General features: G+C 35.9%; 1 protein-coding gene across 4 annotated transcripts in view; it reads right to left on the reverse strand.

The window, feature by feature from the left end:
- Positions 1-1,193: 1,193 nt before the first annotated feature.
- LOC114263950 (serine carboxypeptidase-like 7) overlaps positions 1,194-25,511 on the reverse strand; it is a 39,886-nt gene continuing 15,568 nt past the window's right edge. For 2 of the 4 annotated variants that reach the window (XM_082874019.1, XM_082874018.1), the window contains exons 7-14: positions 16,939-17,037; positions 15,119-15,205; positions 14,855-15,007; positions 11,110-11,181; positions 10,621-10,739; positions 3,232-3,345; positions 3,089-3,134; positions 1,194-1,505 (exon numbers count right to left, since the gene is read on the reverse strand). In XM_082874019.1, the coding sequence (XP_082730145.1) occupies positions 1,422-1,505; positions 3,089-3,134; positions 3,232-3,345; positions 10,621-10,739; positions 11,110-11,181; positions 14,855-15,007; positions 15,119-15,205; positions 16,939-17,037 (774 nt within the window). In that variant the 3' untranslated portion in view covers positions 1,194-1,421. The remainder of the gene's footprint in view (positions 1,506-3,088; positions 3,135-3,231; positions 3,346-10,620; positions 10,740-11,109; positions 11,182-14,854; positions 15,008-15,118; positions 15,206-16,938; positions 17,038-25,511) is intronic. The other 2 variants (XM_082874021.1, XM_082874020.1) reach the window with 1 other exon arrangement.

Below are 25,511 nucleotides of genomic sequence, written 5' to 3' on the forward strand. Positions count from 1 at the left end.
TACAGCCTATAAAGAAGATTCATGGTTGATTATCTTAAAGAATTACTTAATACAAATAATTTCTTATCACATATATCTTGATGACATACAAATCTAAAATAAAATAATATATAGGACGTGTTTGGGTAACATTTACATTTACAGTTATATGTTTATGGTTACAGAATTTTTAAAAATTTTATTCAAAAACTCCTTTAATTTCTGTTTTTATTTTCAAAAAGTTGTAATTAGTTTAGTAACCACAAAAAAAAAACAAAAAAAAAAGAAAAAACAAAAAACAAAAACAAAAACAAAAACAAAAAAGAAGAAGTTGATTTCACTTTATTTATTTATTTATTCCATTTCTTCTTTTTTTCTCCAATCTTTTTCACCCACCCTTATTGCACATCACTACCATCGACCACTATTGCGAATGACCTCATTTGCCAACCACCTCCCTCGACTACAAGCCACACCTTCTACCACTGCCAACTACCTTCTTGCGATAACCACTTTTGCTAATTGATCACAATCTCTGATCGTCGACAACCACTTTTGACCATTCATTTCCGTGGTCGACAACCACTTCTAGCCACCACCAATTACCTCTTACCAATGACAGCCATCTTTAGTCACCGACTCTCGCGTCCGCTAACCATCTATGACCGTCAACAATTACATCTTTCACTTGTTTTCAAAATACAATTTTATAATACTTGTGTACTAAGGATGAGTTATATGGCACCAACAATATATCAGTGACATGACACCATTTATATTATTGAAGTGAATTATATATATATTTTTCTAAACTTTCATCATTGTAAGGCACATTTGTTACTAAAAAGAGGAAATAAATAATTGCATGTGAAAAGTCCATACTTATGAGGTCATATATGTTATTTGGTCTAAGATTTAATCTTTTTTGGTGATAAGGGCACGCTTTATCGTTGCAATAAAATTGGCCAAAAAAAGTCATTGGGCATCGAAGGAGGTGGCTGGTGGCAATGAGGTGGACAAATATGTGACATTAGCCAGATATGTGACATTTGGACAGATTGGTGTCAGCTTTTGGACAAATAAGTTACATTTGAGTAGATAGATAGATAGATAAACTTTTGGACAAATAGATGTGCTTTCCAACATGTAATGTCTTGTTGGCCCCAAAAAATTTACGAATGGGGCTATTGGCCCAATAATTTAAGAAGTAAACATTTGACTTGAATACCATATTTTATTTCTAGATCCACTGGAATCATTTTTCGAACAGGCTAGAGAGCATGGATAGAAAAAAAACAACATTGCATCCTTATAAAATGGTGCTTATATAAAAATAGTTGCATCAATAGATAAGACAATGTCTTGTATTGGAGTTTTGGCAGCTTGAAAATGATCACACTTTTGGGTGTTGGCACATCCATTTGGGTAAGGTAAAAGATTGATCATAGGGGTTGATTAGAAATCCATCTTTCGAACATAGCACAACATTCAACAGGCTTGTCCTGTGGAGCTATATGTCCTCCTCCCTGTTAACACACATAGAGTTAACATACAAAAACAAAAAGGAGAGGGGGTTAATTTCACTTTCTTTTATCCTTTTAACAATTGTCATTTTTCCTTTTTAGTTTTATTCTTAAATTATTAATTTTATTTATTTAGTTATTGAAGTATTGAGTACAAACTCATCTAAAAGCTGAGGTTGCTTGATAAAATGACAACTTTATTATTTATATTATATTTTTAACATGCCCCCTTACTTGCGCTTGAACTTTTATTCTTCATAACAAGCCAAACATATGCAAACAAGTTTTAATTATCAGGTAGGCGGTGGGGCTCAAAGACATGATATATTGTCTGCTCATATACCATATTGAAATATTGACTACAAAGTCAGCTAAAAGCTCAAGTTGTTAGAGGGAAAGGGCAATTTATTATTTATATTATATTTTCGACATTATTCTATACAGTGTTTTATTTATTTATATTTCAGTTCATATGATCCAGTTCAAGATAAAATGTACAATTGTTAGAGGGAAAGGGCAATTTATTATTTATATTATATTTTCGACATTATTCTATACAGTGTTTTATTTATTTATATTTCAGTTCATATGATCCAATTCAAGATAAAATGTACAATTGTGGTGGAATTCTAACATATTACATCCATACAAAAGGTAGTTTTATAATCCACACAATCTAAATTATACAATCAACCATTTGTCTTCTCACTCACATTATACTAGACAACTCACAACCTATAACCAAATAACTCATATTCTTCTTCACTCCTTATTTCAAAATAATAAGCAAGAAAAATGAGTGTCGTGTTGGGTGGTTTAAATTGTATAAATTTTAAAATGACATTTTTACCCATCAAATTAGTCTTAGTGGTTATATTTATTCTTCATTTGGCTAGCTTAAAAGCCAACTTATTGGTCAAAAAGGTTTCTTTTGCTAAACAGTCTTATATCTTCTAACTAATTCATGTTTTGCAAAAAAGTGAACTTTAACTACTCAATGAACGTTAAGAATATGCCAAATAAATTAGTTTTTTATGTTTTTTTGTTGACTTATTTTTACCCAAGAAACTAGTTTTGAAACTAATTTTCAATAAACAATCGTCTCCAAATAGACCAAGTCTACCCTCAAATTAGAAACCTAGCAATGAATTTGACAAAATTGATACAAATAGAATAAATCACGATGATTTAAGAGATAATAGTGAAAATGACCTAAAAAAATACGAAGAACGTAAACAAAAAATAAAGAAAGAAAAAACAAAAGAATAAAATAATGCACTTCACCTTTTGTACTATTTTCATTTTTTTTTCAAAAAATTAAAAAGAAAAAGAAAAATGATGCAGAAAACTTGTTTGACTATTGGTTTTTTTTAAAAAAAATATTTTTCAAACGTCTCCTTTTTGTAGAAATACTTTTCTCAATTTTTAATAATAACTATTTTCACAAAAAATAAAAAGGAAAGTGTTTTCATTTTTTGTAATTATTTTTATTTTAAAAAACATGAAAACCAAAAATAAAAAATTCGAAATGATACCGAACACATTTGAAAAATATGCAAAACAAGTGAAGAGGAAAAATATCATACCTTAACCGTAGCAAATGTCATCCGATTGGAGTAAGTCCTTGTATAACTACACATTGTCAATGAAAAAACTAAATAAATAAAACAACATTTGCAATAAGCTTTCATTTAAGAAAAATGAATATGAAAAACTGAAGTGAACCCACCCGGCAACTTGACCTTGGACCCACCATGAACGCCAGTCATCAACAATGGAATAGTTGAGAGCTCTAATCCATGCTTGGGTTCCCAAGAATGGAACTACCATGTCGTGATCACCACTGTTTCAGCCATCATTACACCAACAACTTCTTTATTATTATCATTATTATTATTATTATTACTAATTTATTGTTTTTGATGTTGTCGTTGTGTGCAGGAACCAATTCTCTACCATTAAAGAAAAATTCGGTTATGTCTGGTTATGTCTGACTTTAATGATCTAAACAATTTATTATGTAAATTTTTTGCATATTGACTCTTCAAAAAAAAAATATTTAATTAAATTAAATTAAATTTATCTAATAAGGATTATTATATATAATTTCATCAGATTTAATTTCAGAAAATAAAGGTAGGTTCTTTTCACCATGAATCTTAGTTGTTTAATTGTGTTTCAAGAAAATATAATGAAATCATGTAACAACAATTTATTACTTTTTTTTTTTTGGGTGTGTGTAGATGATCAATACTCAAAAGACCTATAAAAATGAAGAGTTTGATAATTAAAATGAAATCCATGACAAGACTGACTGCCAATTGGACACAATTAAACTTCTCTCCATGTAGAAGCCAAATCCTTTTTTTCTTCTTTTTGGTTTTTGTTTATGAGATCCTTTATTTGTCCGCACAAATCAGTCTCTTTACCCTCACCATTTTATAAATTTTGTTTAATACCATTTTATCTCCAAGTAAATTACCATTTAAAAATTGAAACCTGAAAATGATACAAATATTGCATCATTGCTAAACCCCCTCCCTTTGTAATCCCATTCTCGATAACCTCTTCTTTACACCTCACTACCCTTCCCCACTTGCAACCTGCTCTTCCCCACCTTATCACCATCTGCATCCCTAGCAACACCTGCCTCTTCTTCTCCTTCCTTCCTTGCCACACTTGTCCACCTCATTTCTACTCTTTCGCACCAACTATCCGCTACCATTCCTCTCTTTCGCCTTCCTCATCTTCTTACTTGCAATATCTTTCATCTCCACTACCCTATATCTTCATTCCCTTACAATCTACGTGACATCCCCAGTTCCTTCCTTGCTCTTCTCACAACCTCCACCACCTAAAATCCTAGTTATCGTCATTGATGTTGCCTACAAAACCCTCAATTGAGAGATCTAGGTTCATCTTCTCCTATATATGAAGTATGAGAGAGGACAGAGAGTAAAGAGAAAGTGAAGAAGAGAATGGATGTAGAGAGATGGAGTGAAGTTAATATTGGACCTAAACTCATCCCTAATTTTTTTGTTACAATATTATTCCCATTTCTAACTTTTCAAACCCTAACCCTACCTCTACACCACCCATTGCCACCATCTTTGGCTGCCACTCCTAGCCCTTACTAACCTTCTCTTACTACTCCCTACCACCATTAACCCCTTCCTACCTCCACACTCTTTTCTGTCTTACTGAAAGTGAGATAGTGAATGTCCCAAAAGCATGTATTGACTTCTTGGGCCAGTCCTGGTTTCGAATCCACATCAGGAAGGCAAAGCCAGAAAAGAAGGGAATGAGGATGGCATAGAATCATCTATGGTCTCAGCTATGATGGCTCTTGCTTACCCCTAGCCGCAACCTAACCCTCTTTGTAACACTTTGTACTTCTTAAACTCATGGAATTGCTTTTGACACTCTTATTATTGTACTTGGAGCCTCTTTGGTTGATGTTAGAGTATTGATTGGGGTGATATCACAATGGTAAAGTAAGATTGGACCAAAAACATTGATTCAGATAATTGTCCTGTGAGTAGTCTTCACTCTTTTGCCATTTTCTCTTTCCACATTTTGAATTTGAATGTGCATCTAGAACCATTGGAACGCTTGTTTTCGGGGCTTCGGTTTGGACACAAAAATGACCTAAAATGGAGTTCGAACAAGAGAGTTATTATCACGACCCGAACCCGCCCCTATGGGTTAAGGCCATAACCGGCCAGTAATCACGAGATTACCTACGGCCTCAAACCAAATAAGACAAGACTCATCAGAGTAAAAGGGGCCAAACGGAAGCAAATTTAAAACTTTGTCCATAGAGCTGTGTTTATATGCACACCATAACATTCCATATGTACATATGTTAATAACTCACAACAGAAAGTGTAATGACATAAGATTCTATACAGACAGGATCATCCAAACTAAGTCAACCCATGAAAACTATTTATAGACGTATTCAAAACTTCACCAACCTGACAAAATGTAAATACATAACAAAAGGGCGAAGATGGGTCTCGTGAGTGAGACACAAGGGCTGACTCTCTCAAAACCTTAGTTGTTCCATACAAACTTCACTGAGGTTGGGTTTGGACTTCTCTTGGCTCACCTACAAACACATGAATGAGCGTGAGCGAAAGCCCAGTGAATAATATCAAATCAAATACAAAAGTTACATAACAATGTAGAACAACATGTTCCAAACGGCCTTGGGCCCAATTCATATTTCTATTTAACAGATATATAACTATACGAAATTTAAATCAAGTGACTGTAGTTCCAAACATTCTGGCCTTTGGCCCATTCAAATTTCTATTCATGTCAAAATGGCCTTCGGCCCATTCATTTATGTCAAAACGGCATTTGGCCTATTCATTTCTGTCAAAATGGCCTTCGGCCCATTCGTTTACGTCAAAACGACCTTTGGCCCATACATTCATGTCAAAAATGGCCTTCGGCTCACTCATTCATGTCAAAACGACCTTAGGTCCATTCATACATGTCCAAATGACCTTCGGTCCACTCATTTCTATCAAAACGACCTTTGGTCCATTCATTTCTGTCAAAACAACCTTCGGTCCATTCGTTTACGTCAAAACGGCCTTCGGTCCATACATTCGTGTCAAAACGGCCTTCGGCCCACTCATTTATGTCAAAACGACCTTAGGTCCATTTATTTCTATCAAAACGACCTTCGGTCCATTTGTTGACGTCAGAACGGCCTTCGACCCATACATTCGTGTCAAAACGGCCTTCGACCCACTCATTTATGTCAAAACGACCTTAGGTCCATTTATTTCTATCAAAACGATCTTAGGTCCATTTATTCATATCGAAACGACCTTCGGTCCATTCATTCGTTCATGTCAGACTTTTGTCCACAATCCCAATTAGCAACTCATAAAGCTTATAAGGGAATAAACAGTTGGACATTGCTAAGCTTTCAAATATCGATATTACTCACAGTGACCGACTTGTGGATTTTCCCTGGAGCTTGACCCTACACATTTCATGAACACAAAAGGGTCACTAACAGTTCAATCCATTCTTTAATTCACGCATTCCTCTTTAGGCTTTATTCTTATCTCGTTAACTCATTTACAATGCTCAATGCATGCCTAAGAGTGCTTACAAGTGAAAGAGAACGGAAAACGAAACACAGAACGAGCATACAAAATTTCAGAAAACAGGGTCCATGCTCGAGCGTGGACTTACCCGCTCAAGCGGACCCGAGAGGCCTGCAAAAGTACTGGTTACCTCAAAATTACGCTCGAGTGTGAGTTAGGGCGCTCGAGCGGAATGCTTATCTATAAAAGCTCCCCGCTCGAGCGTTAAATATTCTGCTCGAGCGAACATCCAACTCTGTAAAAAGTGCTGGGAGCACGATTTTCCCGCTCGAGCGGCAATCACCCCGCTCGAGCGGACATCAAAAATCTGGGTTTTCCAGATTGAGTTTTTGAGTTCCCTTCAACATTCAAACCATCATTTCTTGTCTTTAATGGCTCCAATTTCTCATATACTTGTACTAACATGGTATACACACCAAAACACGCCTTCATGGAGCCCAATTTCATAAATCAAATACATGCATGGCTCAATTTAATTCAAGCTCAATTCTATCATACACATTCATGCATTCAAAGCTCCTATCTTTAATTATTCAAACATGCATGCTAATCTTGACTTCATTTCCATTCCAAATAATGCAAATGGTGTTCATTCTCATGGAACTCAACAAAAACATGCTTGATTATGCAAAATCATGGTGATCCTACACATGCATGTGCACATTAGCTTCAAATTCATCAATTGTAGCACAACTCTTGTTCTTGATCACCAATTAGTCTTTAATTCACAAAATTACAAGTTCAATCTCATGAATTTACTCACCTAGGAGTTTAATCTTCCAAACCCTAGTCAATTCTTGGACTTAATCTTCAAGATTCCCAAGCCTTGAGCCAAAACCACACAACTCTCTCCCTTCTCTCTCTAAGGCCGACCCCCCTCTCTCTCTCTATTCTTGAGTTCAAAATCAGCCAAGGTGTTAAAAAGAGGAGGAATTGAAGTGTAATGGCCCTTATGTATAAGCCCACTAATCAAGTTTAATAATAATAAATAATATGACACTAATTCATTAATTAAATCAATGTAATCTGGTCTGAATCAGTTTTTCAATTAAATTTCACCGTAAGCTCTAAAAATTATGCCAATCACAATGGCGTAATCAATTTTGGATTCTGTGGCCGATAAGGCCTCCAATTTAATTTCTGAAGCGGTAAAATCAAACAGATATTCCTACAGTGAATAGATAGAAATTCAAAACCACATATTTTCACATAATGACATACAAAATCATAACAAACACATAATCGTATACAAATTAAGGACCAATTAGCATAGTACGGAATAGGGGTATCACAGTTATGTTTGTTTGAAATTTGAATATTTGTGTTGGAAGTAAGTCCGGTCGACTGAACTTTGCACCGCTCGAGTGGTATGTGCGAATTTAAGAGATTTTAGGAGTTTCTTTTCACCGCTCGAGCCAAGCTTCAACCGCTCGAGCGGTCTGGTCGATATCAGGCACTTTAAATTCACTTTTTGGTTGAAAATATTTATTCTTTCTTCATCTCTTCTCTCACTTTGTTCAATACCCAAACCCTCGGGCCCCAAAACACTTGATTTCTCCAATTTTTACCTTAGATCCACCTTAGATCCTTCAATGAGGTTGAAAGGCAAGCTTGGATCAAGAGTTCTACTGATTATTTCATAATTTTGCCAAAGTTACAAGTGGATTCTCATCTTCAACTTCTAATCTTGAGGTTGAGGTGTCTTTAACTTGTTATATCTTTAATTTGAGACCCACATGTGGTAATTTCATTAGATATTCATCCTTATATATATATATATATGTATGTATATGTGTATGGAGTGTGTTGGTTAATAAATGATTTGGAAGGATGTGGCCAATAATTCATTCATTTTGGATGGAACTATGTCTTTTATTGATGATTTTCGATGTTGATGAGGAAAAGTAGTCCTTAATTCATAAAAGAGAGAAAACCCCAAATTTTCCATAAACCCTAGTTTTGAGATTTGTTCAATAAAGAGGGGTTTTGCTCAATTGGTTTCAAAAACATGAAATTGAATGTATTTACTTAACTTTAGGGTCAAAATGTGAGATTTGAACTTTTCTCTATATACACCTTGAGTTGGTTAAGGTTGTTAATGAGGTATCCTCTATTATTGATGTGTAAAGTAGTGACTTATTATGAATTGAAATCATTGTAGGGAAAATTGAAGATTTATAAATTCATGCATCATATGCATTCGAAATTTCTCTTTTGACACTATGATGAAGTGATTGTTGAAAAACGGAAGGGGGTAAATAGTCTATAAGTCTAAGTAGTGAGTCGGGTTGGTTTTTGAATTGTGTAATGTAATTGGTATCTGCGCGGGGAGTCAGGGTGCCCAATTGCCCTATCTGCGCATATCACTAGATGAATACGGAAAAAATATTTTTTGATGTCCACGAACCCACCGTTTCTTGAGCTGGAAAATGTGGAAAAACATGGTTTTTGGATGCCCACAAGCCCGCCATTTCTGGAGCTAGCAAATGTGGAAGGGAAAATGCTTTTGGGTGCCCATCGCCCCGCCGTTTTTGGAGCCGGCAAATGTGAGACTTTTTTCAATATACAAAACTACATTTATATATGTATGCTTTGATTTTTGGTTCATACTTGGGATGTCATAGTATATTTACCACCCGTGGATAACGTGGAAAGATTAAGCAATTTTCATGCATTGCATGTTTTCACTCACATACATAGACACTTATATACATCTTCATTTCTATATTTCAAATGTTTTCATTGCATGATCATGTGTCTTTCAATTAATTATATAATTTGTTAAATTCATTACCTACTGAGCTTTGCTCACCACAAAGCTAACCAATTTTAGAAAATGAAGACTAAGCATCTCCTAAGTGATTTCTTGAGAAGAAGAAAACCCTTTCGGAGTGTGAAACCTTTTGTTGAAATCTTTTTATGTTCAAGACTAAGGTTGTATTGTAATTGGATGTTAGTTTTATGCTAGTGTAACAAAGGACACATTTTTTAAAGAAGTCAACTTGCGACTTGTCATGTTATATATTTTCTTACTTTTGAACTATTTTGTTTTGTTTATGGATGTAATGAGACAGTATTGTAAATCTTAGGGGATAGATTAAAAGGGAATGAAATGTAATAAATGTTATTTCATTATTTTTGTCTCTATTGGTATGGTGTTTTATATGGCGGGAATGCCCAAGTGAACAGGATTGGGAGGTGTTCTCCCAAGGAATTACATTCTTTAGTCCTTCTTTACTATTTATTACCCCTTTCTGGCCTATCCTTACCCTCTTCAACCTCTACCTCATCCTTTCACTTCCTTGTGCAACCCATTTGATAAAGAAAGAGGAATTGTATAAGAGTGCATTCGATAAAGAAAAAGAGGGGAGGAGGAGAAGCTTAAGAAGAAGAAAAATGAGAGGCATCGAGGGAGGATAAGTAGGGGTTGATGTGCTAAAGAAGAAAAAAGAGGGGCTAGGGAAAGGCATGGGAGGGTGTAAACGGGGTCGGGAGCTAGTGGTAGTAGGTAGAGGTGGGATGAAAGGTAGCGATAAGGTGAGGGATGGGTTACTTGACGTAAGGTAGGGGTAGGGGCTAGGGTTACAATTTCATATGATAGGAATGAAGGTAGAATTGAGATTAAGGTTGGTGTTCGAATTAGGGTTTGTGGGGGTGGGTGAGGGCGGGCTTTAAGGCGGTAGAGGTATGGGGGATGGGCTACTTGAAGTAAAGGTGGAGATAGAGGGCTAGGATTAAATTTTCATATGTTAGAGATGATGATAGAATTGAGATTAAGCTTGATGTTCAAAATCAAAAAAATAAAATAAAATAAAATAAAAATTATGGTGGTGTTGAAAGAAGATAGGGGTCCCAAAAAAATAGATGAGTGCTATTAGCAACATTATTTTTAAATAGTCACAATGAAGTGAAATATTGTGTAACTAGAAGCACCATTATTTATTGCACTTAATTTTTTTGTTTTAATGCAAGAAACATAGTGATCTCACCTGTATATGAGAAACTTGTAACCTTTAGTGCTGAGGTTCACATGATATTGGAAACTGTTCCAAATTGATTGAGTGTAAGGCAATCCATCGGTGCACCTATTCCATTCCTTTATGCTTCCCTATTTTAAGAAATACAATTCATTTTCATGATATTTTTCTTATAAATAGTTTTAAATATCGATAGAAACATAATTTTTTTCCCTTGATACATTTCAACAAATCAATGAAAAGGAAAAAGGAGAAGAAAAAATACATGTATATTGGCCAATTCCCAATATGTAGCAATTTGTACCTAATACCATTGCTTCACCATATTGATACGACAAGTTATGCTACCATAAAACACATTTTTTTCACGGTTAATGATTTAAAAAAATTCACAACCCATCTCTTAATTTTGAGACACTTCACTTGATCTTCTCAATACTAATTTTTCTCTCAATACAACTATTTAAACTTCTTATTCTAAACAAACAATCAAAGATGTACCTTTCGGATATGAAGCGCTTCTCGGACTGTATCATCATTAAGCCACAAATGGGAAAGTTTCAATGCATCAATCTACAATCAAGGAAGACAAGTGAAATAGTCATACGACACAATCTCTTTCTCAAACCATACTTATGCGATCATTGGGATAAAATGCAATTTCAAATGATATATTAGAGCATCAACAGTGCTAAATCTCATTGTCATATTTTAGCTATGTGACAATACAAAAACTCAAAGTTTAGGAACCGTGCTCCAATTGAATAGCGCAATTTAAGGTTTTCCATTAGGGTTTTCACCCGTCTTGGCCATCATCTATTTGTGGAATACTTTATCATTTTTTAGACAGCTATCCAACTAATGTTGTATCTCTATATAATATAATATATATATATAAAAGGATCATCCAGAGGAAAGATGGACTCTGGAAAGTGTTCTATTAACGGAGCAATTTGAAGAAATGCAGGGACTTTTTACGGTTTTCGTGGATAATCTTCCAGGAGCAACGAATGCTGAGTCTTTGTTCAAACTCTTCACAAAGTTTGGCATTGTGAAGAATGTCTTTATACCTCTTAAAAGAAGAATAGTGTCAAAATCAAGATTTGGGTTTGTAAGATTTGATTGCCCCGTTGCAGCAGACATTGCCATCCAACAAGCGAATGGTATGTTGGTGGATGATATGGTGCTACAAGTCAAGAAAGCTACACATGCCAGGGGTAACAGAGATGACCAAAACAGAGGGTTATCACAGAATACCAAAAGATTCTTCACAACAACCAGCATGAAAGGTAAAGCTCCATATGTAGATCAAAGATCCTTTGCAGAGGTATTAAAAGGGGAACCACCCACTGCAGCTGGTAATGTTAGCATGAACATAAAAGTTGATGAAGTTGGTCATGGATGGCTATATGATAGTGTAATAATCAGACTCAATGCTAAGTATTCCACTCATGATATTGGTAAAGCTCTGAAGGCAAATGGTCTGGACCAGGTTCTAGTTAGACAAGGGGGAGGCTGTGATGTAGTTTTAACTTTCAAATCTTCAGAGGAGCTGAAGTCTAATATCTGTAATATTAAAGATTGGTTCAAAGATTGGAGCCAGTTTGTGGTGGAATGGAAACCAGATTTCCACTATGAACAAGAGAGATGCTTGTGGTTGAGATGTTATGGCATCCCCTTAAATTGTTGGAACAGAAACACACTTAACAGCATTGGAAGTATTTGGGGCTCTGTTCTCAATTTGGATGGGGATATCTGTCAACCAAAATCCTTCTCCTACGCCGAAGTCAGAGTGGTTACGTCATGTATGGAGCCTATCAACAAAACTATTTTGCTGGAGTGTAAGGGTAAAGTCCACCCCATCCTTGTGTGTGAAGATCATAGTGCAGATCTTAGCATCATGAAGCTTAATGGTATGGAAGATTGTAGTTCTAATGTTCTTTGTTCTAGTAAAGAGGCAGAGACTTTCCTAGAGAAGGGCTGTAGGGAGTATGAAGATGATGATGAGGTGGCAGCAGGATGTGACAAGCTTGCTGCTGAGTTGGTATACACCAATGAGGTAGTACCGAGGAAGGAGCCTACTGCATGTCGCATTGGAAAGAAGGCAAACACGGTAGTTGAGGAGACAAAGTTGGATTCAGAAAGCTGCAGCAAGGAGGGAGCGTATGTAGAGGTAATGATGCTGGAAGAGCCTATGCACAGTCCTAAAAGTAATGATGGCAATCAGAGGTGTGTTGAGCAAGTCTTTACACAGGGTTTTATGAAAAGCTTTAGTGGGTCTAGAGAGGGTCTCCAGCCTGGCATTAATCTGGAAGTGGATCTGGCCCAATCAATTAGCAACAACCTTGTTAGTGATCCTTTCTCCAGGCCTATTGAGCCTTGTAATGTTAAACCTGGTTGTAATGGGCTCTTGGCTTTGTGCCTAAACCATTCAGGCCATATTAGGCAATCAGCTGCTATCTCAAAACCTCTTCGAAATGTAAAGAAAAAGGGGAAACAAAAGGCCCACCTAGAGGGTTTTACTACCTTCTCCAGACTCCATGGGTACAAAGCTGTCAACAAACCCACCTCAAAATCTATCATATACAGACCAGCAGCAGCAGCAATTGCACAGTCGGAACTGTCTGAGTCTGAATCAAGCCTGAATAATTACCTTCTTCAAGAAGCCACAGCTACCATCCAATTGGGGAAAACTCTTGGTATCAACTTCAATGGTCAAGAGGATGTAGCCTTAAATAAGATCATGGACCTAGAGCGTAAGGACAAAAAGAGAATCATCAAAGAGGGGAAGGTCAAACAGTAAGGTGCTGTAAGTTGCTGTACAAGGGTGATTATTAGGGGGCTAGGAATAGGAAAGATTGTGAAGAAAGCTGTGCCAGAAGATCCAGTTTTTGGTGGTTTCAGTTTGTGCTGCTGGTCTCAGTTTTTTGGTGGTCTCAGTTAGTGCTGCTGTAAGTTGTTGTACAAGGGTGATTCTTAGTTGTGCTGCTGGTCTCAGTTTTTGGTGTGAGCTTGTTCGGTTTTTGGTGCTATTTTGATGCTCCAAGTTTCTGCAGTTTTTTTTTGTGTTTTTTTTATCTTTGTTTTCCTTGTTTTGTTGGTTTCTCACCAACTTGGAGTTTCACCAACTTGGAGCTTCTTCTTGTTGGTTTCTCCTCTTTGTTGATGTAATTCGGTTGTCTTTCATCAATGAAGTTTCTCTTTTGCCGATCAAAAAAAAATATAATATATATATATATATATATATATAATTTTTAATAGTAATATCAAAACTTTGGCAATCTACCAAAGCTTGTGCCAACTTGGCATAAATAATAGCAATGCTAAAATTTAGAAACTTCGATGGTAGCCTCATTAGAGCAGCCAGTTAATTCAAATAGTTGCTATAATGTTTTAAGCTTCAAAAATATTTGATGGACAGGACTATGTTTAGTGCATTAGATTGTTTAATGTCAGTTGTGAGAGGCTTATGGTTCCAACAACACCCATGAGGCCAGCTTTGGGACCCGCAGGCATCTCACATCCGTGCAATGGACACAAGTTATTTTTTTTTCTTTGAAGTTCTTCAATTGGGCCTAATTAGTTACATGCGAACCCCTTATACTAGGATGTTTGGCATCTAGTTGAAAAAGTCGTGATTTTTTTCTAATTTTTTTTTTATCTTTTAGTATTCTTTTTTTTCAAATTTGTATCAAAATTTTTTATTTTTCCGATTCCTCTAGTGTAGAAAAATCTAAAAATTAAAATATAAAAAATACCATAATTAAAAACCAGTTCAATGAAGATCCAAAAAAAGTTTTAAAAGCCAACTGTTTCTATTTCCTTTTTTTTTTTTCTTTTTTTTTTTTTTTTTTGTAGTAGTAGTAGTAGTAGATTTTTTTTTTTTTTCAAATTTATTTATTCATTTACTTTTTGGTTCTTCAAGTTGATTAGACTATAAACGTTTAAATTTTTTTTTTTATTTATAAATTCACTAAAGATGATAAAGTAAAAAAATAAAATTGATAACTCATCTTCTAATGTTTAAAAAATCATAAAACAAACTATTTAAATATAATTTTGCATTGCTATAAAATTTTAAATATGAAATAGAAGATAGCTTATAAAAATCCGATTGAATATCAAAATTTGATCCATTGGTTTTTCTTAATGCCATGACATATTGCCACTATTTTTAATATTTTTTAATTGATATACCATGCTAAATCTCTATTGGGACCGAATTATTGGAATTAGGAAGGCTTACAGAACTAAAATCACAGGGCGATGGTTGATGAACAACAAGCTCTATGTTTTTCTCATCGACAGATCTTCTTTCACTAAACAATTCTTGTGATTTTGGAGAAGCAAAACCACACGATGGTTCCAGAATTTGAAGTGTGTTAAGTCCATCAATACACTACAAAGGCAAACAATGAATTTTCATCAGCTTAGTATGTAAGTAAGGCACAAAATAAGGTAATGGAAAGGTTTGTAGAACAGACTAGAACATATATATCAGTTTGTTGACCTGAGAGTAAGCTTGATAATCCTGCAAACACCGTGCATTACTAGGATCTATATTAAAATACTGCCCTTGACAACTTCTCTGCAATGACTGAAAAAAGAATAAAAAGAAAAAAAAAAAAAAAAAAGATTGCTTTTAGGAGGTCATGGATTCAAATATGGTCTCTCTCCTTATCTGTGCCATTGGGCACTCAACATATTTTGGCTATTCTTGTCTTTTACGAACTGAGGTCGCACGTGATTAGGGAGAGTTCGGCTATACAAGTTTTTGTGGCAATTCGTTGCAACAAATTAAGGTTTTAGAGACTACTTGAGGGACAAAATCACATTTCAGGGATGAAATATTTTTGTTGTCAAAAGTATATTATTATACTTTTTATCCCTAAAAGTGTATTTATTAGTGACAATTAAAATTCCTTTTTTGGACTTTTTGAGACGACATTTTAACAACTATTCTCGCGACCACAGGAATTGGTCTCCAAGTGTTTTTTGCAACAGAATTTTAGCTTTTGGAGATTTAAAAAAAAAAAAGGGTTCCCAAAACTCTTATTTGTTGTAGTGTGATGTCACACGTGATTGGGGGTCATTTTTTACCATATAAGTTTTTGGGATTATAGCGATTTAATACCACTACAACAAAAAACACAAACGGCGACTAAAAAAAAAAAATTCGTCGCTGAAAGTGCATGAAATGGCGACTAAAATGGAATTAGTCGCCGAAAAGCAGGTTTTTAGCGACTAAAAGGGTTTAGTCGCCGAACAGCGTGTTTTTAGCGACTAAAAGGAAGTTTTGTCGCCTAATATACGGTTTTCAGCGACTAAAGTTTGTTTAGTAGCCAAAAGTCACGGTTTTTAGCGACTAAAATAATTTAGTAGCGAAAAGGTAGGGTTTTGGCGACTAAAAACAGGTTTAGTCGCTGATTATAGCAGTTTTGCCGACTAAAAGCAATTTAGTCGCTGAAAGTGGAGGTTTTGCCGACGAAAATCCATTTTAGTCGCCGAAAGTAGTGGTTTTGGCGACGAAATTTCTGTTTAGTCGCCAAAAGTGCTGATTTTTAATTGAGAACTTGTTTTTTTAGCGACAAATAAATAATTAGTAGCCCAAAATAATACAATTAGCGACTAAAAAATGGTTTTAGTCGCCAAAAGTCGCCTAATTTTTTTTTATTAAATAATTTATTTTTTGACAAAAATTATATTGAATTAAAAAAATTATATTTATCAATATTATTTTGTATTAATTGCGGTTAATATAGTATATAAATAATATATATTGCATATATGATCATGTGATGATGTACTGGCATAGTGGAGGGAGTGTTGTGCAAAGGGTTTGGCGTGTGCAAAGGGACGTCGCAAGTTCGAAACCTTGTTGGGAGCAACGGAGGCGAAATTTTTTTTTTCTGAAAATACTTTCAGCGACTAAAGTGAATGGTCGCCAAAGGTATTAATAATAAAATAAAAATGAACTATTGGCGACTAAAAGTTTAGTCGGCAAAGGTATAATTTCCAATACAGAAATTGACTATTGGCGACGAAATATTTAGTCGCTGAAGACATATATATTGGCAACTAACAGTGTTTTAGTCGCCAAAGGCATTCGCGACCATTTATTGGCGACAACACGGGCGACTAAACTTTTTTGTCGGGAAAAGTGAAATTTTGACATTTGGCGACTAAAATCGGACCTTTGGCGACTAAAAATTTAGTCGCCAAAGGTGTATTTTCTTGTAGTGTACCATGGTAATGAAATAACATTATACATGATATTTGAGTGGATTTTGGAAAGAGAGGGAAGGGATTAATTTCAAAGTAGTAAAGCACCTCGTAGAGTTCATCTGAAATAAGTCCCATTCCATGAGCAAATGGGATTGCGTAATTTCCGTCATCGAGAGTTGTTAATGGGTTGCCAAGTATGTATCCCTGAAACCATTTCCAAACGACAACAAAAACACTTTGTAACTTTGTAAAGCATTAGAAAGAAACTTTGAAAGGATAAATTACACGGTTGTTCCCTCTAGTTTGAATGAAATTTTGTTTTGGTCCTTATAGTTCTAAGGGTTATTTACATTGAGACCCCCTAAACTATAAAATCACACAAATGGACCCCTTACCCTATTCTCAAGTATCACTTTACCCCCTAAATTATAAAAGCATACAAATGGATCACGTAAATTATTGGTGTCATTACTTTGACCCCTTCTGTTAGGGGGTTCCAATTTGTACTCTTTTATAGTTTGGGGGTCCATTTGTACACTTTTATAGTTTGGAGGGGGAAAGTTACAGTTCTCAATAGTTTAGAGGGTCCATTTATATGCTTTTATAGCTTAGGGGCTCAAAATGATATTTTCAATAGTTAGGGGTCTTCATGTAAATAACCCTAGTTTTAATTTGAACCATTTGGCCTTTATACTCTTATTTTTGTTGCAATGAGGTCCCTCGGTCAAGCATTGTTAACATTTTGAACAAAAGAAAATCATCTTAGGGGTAGTTTCATCAAACTTTCCAAATCTACTTAAATTACAATGAATATTCATTTATTTGAATGCTGGCATCTTCCGATTAGGCAGTTATTTTCGGTACGAACAATGTTCCCCTCAAACATTTCCTCTATTATGTGCAATTAAGAGGAGACATTTGATTGATTTCCATTTCTAGAATCTTTTTGATGTGTGGGGATCTGAAAAGGGGGGCCTCGACGGCTGTACATTCCTCGGGCGACCGGCCTTGTGTCTCGCTCACGATGAATAGGATCGGTCAGGCGTGCAATGTGGGATATGAGCGAATGGCCTAGATTTAACATATCCAATGAAAATCCACCAATCAAACGGGAGTGCTAAATTTAAATCAAACCTGAGACATGGAGTTGCCACCTAATCTATAAAGGAAAACTAGGAAACCTTGACTCGTATCGAAGGCCAGTGTCCGTCATAACTAAAGGATTCGGTCCGAGATTTAGGTATGAGTGGGGAATGTCATTAATTGAGCAACCCCACTCACTTGATCAAATATTGGCCTCTACTAGTTCTTGATATGAAAATTATTAACACAATATGATCATATGACCCAATTGTTAGTGTTAAGCAAGCATAGATCGGATCACCTACTTTGGAATAGTCTAATCTCTTGCAATTTGAGAAGGGTTTGAAAGTAGAAAACTCATAGAAATGTGAGGTAACTAGCGTGCAAAGAAATTAGAATCATTCTCACTTAAGTAATGAGGCCTCCATACAATGAGCAATCACAGAGATATATCACGTAAACATGTAGCCTCATAGCAGTATACTAGACATAATAAGAAGCAAACACACACAAGACTCAATAGAAAGGGGCAAGGCTCACCTAGTACTCCATTCACATTGCCATAAGTAAGGGCTTAGAAATCCATGAATGATCCTAGATGCCATAGTCTAGGGGATAATATGCAATGGAATAAAAAAAAGGCTCACCGGATACTCTAGCCAAGTGTGACATAAAACAAAGGGTTAGAAAAGATGCAAGATCCTAGATACGATAATCTACAAAATGCAAACACACGCATGGAATAAATCTTACGAGCCCAATCACAACTATGATGACATGTGAATCACTAAGGAAAGCATACCACATAACAATATTTACCAAAACATAATTATTCGGGCTCAGATGCATGATCCTAATTTAATCATGTGAATACCATGATGACAACTCAATAATCGAAGCAAAGTAAATAAGCTTAAAACGAGAGAGAGAGAGAGAGAGAGAGAGAGAGAGAGAGAGAGAGAGAGAGAGAGAGAGGTAGGTAGGTAGGTATAGAGAAAAGAAACCCATTCCAACACACATGATTATGAACTACCCGAATCCATGAAAAATAGGTTTAAGGGATAGGTTCAACCTATCCTTGTAGAAGAAACCGTCCTAGGTTTCTCAAGATAATAAAGACGACTAAATCTAGAAAATCATAGTAATAACAATCACCTTAGTGAGAGTGAGGAGTAAGGTTCCAAATCGTGGTATCGGGTAACGTAACGGTATAGATCGCGGAGTATCGGTATCGGTAGTATCGATCGATACGTATTAGGAATCGGGTGTCACGACGATGAAATTTTAAAAATCCTTTCACAGGTTTTTCAGCTTTTTCTTTCTTGTATCAATCCAAATCGGTGAATATCAGCCCATCGCGGCTTGTGTAACGGCTTGTGTAACGGTTACAGACCGATACGTACCAAGCCTCGACCGATACTCCTGCGATTTTCAATCTCAGTGGTATACCGGCCTATATCCGTTACGGTACCCCATTTTTTTGATACGTATCGGCCGGTATTTAGAACTATGGTCAGGAAGTTCTACTTCTCAAACACATGAAAAATGGTATAAACTTCCCAAATCAATGAAAAAGAGTAAGAAGAGGGGAGAATCAACTCATTCTCACTGAAAAAAGCCGTGATTGGGCTCCTATAGCATCAAAAATCAACGAAAAGACAAAATAAAGAAGGCTCTGACGAGGATAAAGAGATTATCACCCTCAAACACATGAAAAATGGTATAAACTACCCAAATTCATGAAAAAGAGTGATGAGATGGGAGATTCGGTTTATTCTTATAAAGGAAACCTTGCCTGGATTTTTATAACAACAAAAATCAATAAATCAATAAAATGAAGGAAACTCTAATAAGAATGGAGGAATTCTACCCCTCAAACATATGAATAAGGGTATAAACTACCTAAATCCTTAAAAATAGATGACAAGAGGGGAGAATGAAACCATTATCATAGAAGAAGCTATGCCTGGGCTTCTAACCCATAACAAAGAAAGAAAAACAAGTTGGACTTGGCCAAAGTCTCTATATTGGAGGCCAAAATGACTACAAAAATGGGTAGAGAAAGAGAGGATCCAACTAATCTATCAACAACAACCTAACAACGATCTCAAGATCTCAAGAAGATTTCAAAAAAAAGAGGAAAATGGATAAAAGATGAAATAAAATGGAAGCAGGGATTAACTCTAAAGCTAGCAGAGATAGCGCCCAAGCTAGTCACAAACTCCAATCCAAGCTTTCTCATGCTGATTAAGATCTCTAGCTTCAAATCTTCAAACCAAAGGATGAAGAAGAGAGTCCAAGTGTATACGTATCTTAGATATGTGTAAAACTCAATGTCCCTTAGATTTAACAACTAGAATCAACAACTCTTTTTTACAAAATTCACCAACCCCTCACCCCATAAAAAATGAATGATTATATAGGCTTTGGATGCTTGGATTATGCAATTTGGGCCTCAAGGATCTGGATGGTATATTCCAAGAAATTAGGGGACACCTCATGAGAAATATATTTGGCGATTGTTGGCGGACTTGGTTAGACAAGAATTTGTACAGCCGACCTAAAGTGGTTTGTCGTGTTTTCTCAAAAAAAGTCTATCAGAGCAAAAAGGGTTCAGATGTGCTTATCGAAATAGAAGTGCTTGTGACATGCTTATCCTAACGAAAGTTGTCCATCGTGTTTCTAAACAATTGTCCAGCCAATCACGTCCCGTCCGGCCACACTTTTCTCAAAAAATTTTCCCATCTTCTCGCTCATTCCAGCTTTTTAAGCTCACTTTTCTAAATATAGATAAATACTTTTTGAAAAACACAACACTAGAAAGAACCGAAAAAATGAGAAAGTATCACTCACCTTAAGTGTAACGCCCTAGAAAGAACCATTCTAGATCATGTTCTCCCAAGCGTTACCAACACACCATACTAAAACAATAATAAACATAGTAACAAGATCATAGCATTCTTTTCCATTTCTTACCCTTTGAAATATCTCCCAAAATAATTTTCAATGTCACTTTCTTACATACATAATACAAAAAAAAAAAAAAAAAAAAAAATTCAAAGAGTGAGAAACATCTACAACCATTACATCCAAACTGAACTTCTTACAAAATGTACATCTTCAAAATATATCAACATATAATTACAACCCTTGTAAACCAAGTTCAACAAAATATCCCAAAACATGCTATCAAGCTCCCAAAAAGGTTCATTCTTATCAAAACAATCACTTGATGGGCACTTCATCATCATTCTTTGAAATTGTTATCTTTAGGGTGAGCATAAGCCCAGTAGGTGATGAATTTAACAAGTTATATAGTCATTTGGAAAACATATGATCATGCAATGCAACATTTGAATTATAGAAATGAAAATGGGTGCAAGTGTTTATGTATGTAAAAGAAGAGATGCGATGTATGAACTTTGTTCTATCTTTGCCACATTCGCTTCGGGTGGTAAACATACTATGACATCCCAAGTAAGAGCCAAAAGTCAAAACAAATATATATAATTATAGTTTTTTATACTGAAAATAGTCTCACATTTGCCTGTTCCAAAAAGGGCAAGGTAATGGGCACCCAAAAACATTTTTCCATTTCACATTCGCTGGCTCCATAAATGGCGGGGACGTAGACACCCAAAAGTATGTTTTTTCACATTTGCTGGCTCTAGAAATGGCGGGCTCGTGGACACCCAAAAATATTTTCCCACATTTGTCCGGCAATATGCGCAGAAAGGGCAATTAGGCACCTTGACTCCCCGTGCAGGTACCAAGTACAATATACCACTCAACTCAACCCCGACTCACTACCTAGACTTGTAGACAATTTACCGCCTTACAACCTTTTAATCTTCATTCCATTATGATGTCAAGAGAGAATGCAAGAAGCATATGATGCGTGAATTTTGAAACCTTTAATTTGCCCAAAGATAATTCCAAAACATAACAGTTTTACATTTCTCACATCAATAATGAAAGATATCTCATAACCAATTCTCATTATCATCAATGATTATATATGGGGAATAGCTTCAAATCTTACATTCCATCCTTAAAGTTAAATAAATATATTCAATTTCATGTTTTTGAAACCAATTAAGCAAAACCCCTCTTTATTGAATAAGTCTCAAAGTTAGGGTTTAGGAAAAAATTGGAATTTTCTCTCTAATGTACAAATTGGAGATCGACTCTCATCATCACTTCTATAATCTTCAATAATAAACATGATTTCATCCTTAATCATAGAATGTCACCAAATTTTTCCCAAATCACTTACTAGCACACAATTTATACATATACACACATATATACACAACATGAATAGCTAATTAAATTACCACATAAGTGTTTCAAAGTGAAAATATAATGAGTTAAAGACACCCCTACCTTGAAATAGGAAGCTAGGCTTGCGAATGACACTTGAAATGTTGATGAGCTCATGAAACAATCGGTAAAAATGTTGATCTAGGCTTCCTTTCAACTTTCCTTGGATGATATTGAGGAAATCTTGGGCTGAAGTTAGAGGAATTTAGGGTTTGTGGGTTAGGGTTTTTTTAGGAAAATTAGGTTTGAGAGAGAGAGATATATATGAAAAAGTAGAGAGAAAAGGAGTAAGAATTAACTTTTAAAAATCTGCTGTCCCAGCTGACTGCTCAAGCGTAACTTCCTTCGCTCGAGCGAACAGAACAAATTCGAAAGGGTTGCTCGAGCGACACTTCCTATGCTAGAGAGAAAAATGAGAGGTCCCAGAAGTTTTGCAGAGCTACAGTGAAATTACTGGGAGTAAACATTCTACACTTGAGCGACAATTTCTTTGTTCGAGAGATCCGCTTGCAAAACTAACAATTACTGGGAGCAAAGATCTACGCTCGAACGAAAAAAGCGTCGCTCGAGCGGTCCGAAAAAACCAGGTGTCATAACCTACCCTCCTTAAGGAATTTCCCTTCCGCCCCCCAAAAAAAAAAAATTCAATAATCCCAATCAAAAGCAACCCAAACAATTCCCAAGAAGACAAATACTAGTCTTGTACTCTCTATAATCATCATAACATCATCACAAAACAATAATTCAAATTATGAATAGCTAAAGCTCGTGAACTTCTCATAATTACAACACATGTTGCCCACAAAAAGTTTATTCATATTCTTTAGGCCACATTACAAATATCAACATTATAAAGTCAATAAGATTACACATTAATTTCTAAACAACTCAGGGTTTTTTCTCGAACTTCAACTTCTCTCTCCCAAGTGGCTTCTTCTACTCCATGATGGTGCCATAGTACTTTGACTAAGGGAATCATCTTACCTCTCAATACTTGTTCCGAGTAGTCTAGGATCTCTATGAGTTTTTCCTCGTACAAAACATTTTCATCTACCTCCAAGTTCTTCCAGTCTAGAACATGAGAAGGATCTGGCTCATATTTGCAGAGCATTGAGATGTGGAACACATCATGTATCTAAGATAACTGTGGAGTTAAAGCAGGGTGATAGGCAGCCTCTCCTACTTGTTCAATGATATCAAAGGGACCGATGAATCTAGGTGATAACTTTCAAACCTTTCCTATGTGATATCTTCAAAATACATGGTCACCTACTTCAAAGGATAAGGGTCGTCTCCTCCTATCTGCATGGCACTTTTGCCAACTTTGTGTTGTGATTAACCTCCTCCGAATGAGAGTTATTTTTTCCGTGGTCTCGCGAACTAAATCTAGACCAAGCGTGGGTGAATCTCCTACTCCAGTCCAATACATGGAGGATCTACATGGACACCCATACAAAGCCTCAACATGTGCCATCCCAACACTAGCTTGAAAACAGTTGTTATAGGCAAACTCAGCTAATGATAGATATTTCTTCCATGACCCTTTGAAGTCAAGTACACAGGCTCTCAACATGTCTTCTAAGATTTGAATTTTAAGCTCAGATTGACTATCGGTTTGAGGATGGCAAGCGGTGCTAAAGGTTAATTGAGTTTCCATGATTGTTTGTAAACTTTGCCACAACCGTGTTTTGAAGTGAGGATCTTTATTCGAGACAATACTCATCGGAACCCCGTGAAGATGAATAATCTCCCTAACATACAATTTTGCTAGATAAGCAACTGAGTCACCCATGCCATTGCAAGAAAATGTGCCAACTTTGTCAGTCGATCTACTATGACCCAAACAACGTCATTACCCTTTTGAGTTCTAGGAAGACCCGAAACAAAGTCCATCGTAATGACCTCTAAATTCCATTTTGCTACAGGTAAGGGGTGCAACAACCTCGGCTAGCCTTGATGTTCCGCCTTGACTTGATGACAAGTTAGACATTTTGACACAAATTAAGCCATATCTTTCTTCATGCATCTCCACCAAAATTGATGGCTCAAATCACGATGCATTTTTGTATCTCTAGGATGAACAGTAAAGTGGAAGTGATGGAAGTCTCATAATACGTCGTCTCTACAAGATTGTGGAACAAATAGACGATCTACATACCGTATACTTAAGTCAGAATGCACCTTTAGTCCCTTTTTCTCTTTTCCTTGCAAAATTTTCTCTTTAATAGCCTCCACTTCTAGATCATTTTGTTGTGCTTTTAAGACTTGGGTAATTAATGTTGGTTGGGCTAAAATTGAAAATAAGGTAGCTTGACTAGGTGGTTCGCCAAGTCGTACATCAAACTCGTTTAGGTCTCCTAACATCTTCCACTCCCTTATGGCAAGGCTAGCAACCATACTCATAGACTTTCTGCTCAAGGCATCTGCAACTACATTTGCCTTCCCTAGGGTGGTAGTGCAATTCAAAATCGTAGTCCTCTATATGCTCCATCCATCTCCTCTGACGCGAGTTTAAATCTTTTTGAGAAAATAAATACTTTAGGCTCTTATGATCAGAAACTACATCAAATTTCTCCTCATAAAGATAGTGTCTCCAAAGTTTCAAGGCAAAGATGACTGCGGCCAACTCCAGATTGTGAGTGGGGTAATTTCTTTCATGAGTTTTTAGTTGACAAGAATCGTAAACTACAACCTTGCCCTTTTGCATTAAAATGAATCCCAACCCCTCTCTCAAAGCATCACAATAAACGGTATAACCTCTTCCTCTTTTTGGGATAATCAGGATAGGTGCAGCAGTTAATCTACCTTTTAACTCTAGAAAGGATTTCTCACATGCATCATTCCAAACAAACTTCACCCATTTTCTGGTTAATCTAGTCAAATGCGCCGTTAGAGTAAAAAAATCCTTTACAAAATGCTTATAATACTCGGCAAAGCCCAAGAAGATACAAATCTCAAAAACATTTCTAGGTCATTCCCACTTTTGCACTGCTTCAATTTTAGAGGAATCTACTGTAACTCCCTCATTCGAAACCACATGACCCAAAAATTTCACTTCCGAGAGCCAAATCTCACACTTCTCATATTTGGCATACAATCGTTGTTCTCTAAGGAGTTATAAGACAATGTGAAGGTACTTCTCATGCTCCTCTTCAGAAGGCAAATAAATAAGAATGTCATCTACAAAAACTACCATGAACTTATCAAGATAATCTCAGAAGACTCGATTCATTAAGTCCATGAAGGTGGCAGGAACGTTGGTCAAGCCAAAT

This window comes from Camellia sinensis, chromosome 6, assembly GCF_055761805.1.
Source record: "Camellia sinensis isolate YWXY chromosome 6, ASM5576180v1, whole genome shotgun sequence".
Lineage (NCBI taxonomy): Eukaryota > Viridiplantae > Streptophyta > Magnoliopsida > Ericales > Theaceae > Camellia > Camellia sinensis.